This window comes from Myotis davidii, unplaced genomic scaffold (assembly GCF_000327345.1).
Source record: "Myotis davidii unplaced genomic scaffold, ASM32734v1 scaffold299, whole genome shotgun sequence".
Taxonomy (NCBI): domain Eukaryota; kingdom Metazoa; phylum Chordata; class Mammalia; order Chiroptera; family Vespertilionidae; genus Myotis; species Myotis davidii.
In genome coordinates, this window is record NW_006293088.1 from 2,935,939 (window position 1) to 2,937,614 (window position 1,676).

Consider the following 1,676-nt stretch of genomic DNA (forward strand, 5'->3'; position numbering starts at 1 on the left):
ACCTCTTCACCGTGTTTTATTCCTTTATAGCACTTGCGTTTTTATCATCTGTTTTCCCCACTAGGACAGAAAAAGTCTCATGCAAGCTGACAACTTTGTCTCTTTATTCATGTCCCCAAGTGTCTGGCCCAGAAAAGTAACAACAGCTAACACTTTTTTAATATTTGACACTTTCTATGTGACAGGTGCTGGGCTAAACGTATGAATCAACTCATCTAATCCTCACAACAAACCTTTGAGGAAGGAACCGTCACATCCCCATTTTTAGTGAAGGAGCCAGGATTCAAACCCAGGCAGATGGGATTCAGAGTCTGCCTGGCACATAGTAGGTACTCGATGAATGGATGAATGAATGAATGAATGAATAAATGAATGATCCATCTCAGAGCCCACCCTCTCCCCCACCCCGGTGCACCTCTGCCCGGGTCTCCCACCCAGGCCTCACCGTCTTACCTCCATTGGGCAGCTGAGAGGGGGCAGCTGGCCCCGTGGCTGCAGCCCTGCCAGGCGGTGGCCGGGCCTCGCAAGCTGCCCGCCTCACTTCCTCGGCCACAGCCTCATCCCGACGCGGGGGTGCCAGGGTGATGAAGACGGACGAGGCGACCCGCTTCTCAGGCTGTGAGGCCATTGCCTCGCTCCGGGGGGGGCTGGGGGCGGAGTGGAACGTGGGCTCAGGGCACAGGGTACACTTCTCCTGGACACAGACCCCTCCCCGGGGCACGGAGCCTTCCTCCTCCCAACAAGATGGCACGGCCACCCCACCGCACCAGAGAGCCCAGCCCAGCTAGGGAAGGGGCTGGGATGTCCTTGGGGGCGGGCAGGTGTTCACCAGGTGACTTGGCTACAGGGTGGGACCCAATAGTCCTGACGGCCCCTCCCCCAACCTACACACCCTGGGGGAACAAAGGGCAGCCTTGCCCTGCTCACCTCCCGGTGATTAATTTTCCTCCTCCTCTGGAGTGTGAGGCTGTTTCTCCTCGACTCAAAAGCCTTCCACGGCTCCCGAGCACCTTGAAGATCAAGTCCCCAATTCCCCTGGCCTCAACCTCTTTCTGACCACCTGGACCTCTCACCCTTCCTCCACTCTTTCTCCCTCACCTGCCTGGGAGCTCGGTGGGAGGGAGACAGCCTGACCCGCTCAGAGCATCGGGGCAGCGGGGACAGAACCATCAGACTGAGACCGACTCTGTGCTATAAGCGCTTGCTGCCCATTAACTCATCAATCCCTCAACGCTGCTGGGGGAGGGGCACTGCTGCGATCCCCACCTTCCAGACGGGGATCCCCATCTTCCACCAGGAGGTGAAGAAAGTCACTTGTTCAGGGACATGCAGCAGCAGCAGCACATGGATTTGAACCCAGAGCCCAAGTTCTTGGCCACCTGGCTCTGCTGCCCTCTCCGGCCCCACCCACAGGCCAGCATCCTCTTCCCCACCATCAGCCTCCATATCCAATCAAAGCTGATTCTATTGCTGGAACCATTGCACTGTCCCATTTCCAAAGCTGCAGGTGCCCCGGTGGGCTCCAATGCTGCCTCCTACCCGCTCCCTGGAGTAACCTTTCTAGAGTGTGAGGCTGTTTCTCCTCGACTCAAAAGCCTTCCACGGCTCCTGACCACCTTGAAGATCAAGTCCCCGATTCCCCTGGCCTCAACCTCTTTCTGACCACCTGGACCTCT

The 1,676-nt window shown here is 57.5% G+C and overlaps 1 protein-coding gene across 2 annotated transcripts in view; it reads right to left on the minus strand.

Moving 5' to 3' along the window:
- Positions 1-825, minus strand: part of FBLIM1 (filamin binding LIM protein 1) — an 18,360-nt gene extending 17,535 nt beyond the window's left edge. Inside the window, exon 1 of one of the 2 annotated variants that reach the window (XM_015565862.1) lies at positions 454-825. In XM_015565862.1, coding sequence (XP_015421348.1) covers positions 454-628 — 175 coding nt within the window. In that variant the 5' untranslated portion in view covers positions 629-825. The remainder of the gene's footprint in view (positions 1-453) is intronic. The other variant, XM_015565863.1, reaches the window with a different exon arrangement.
- Between the last annotated feature and the right edge of the window lie 851 nt (positions 826-1,676).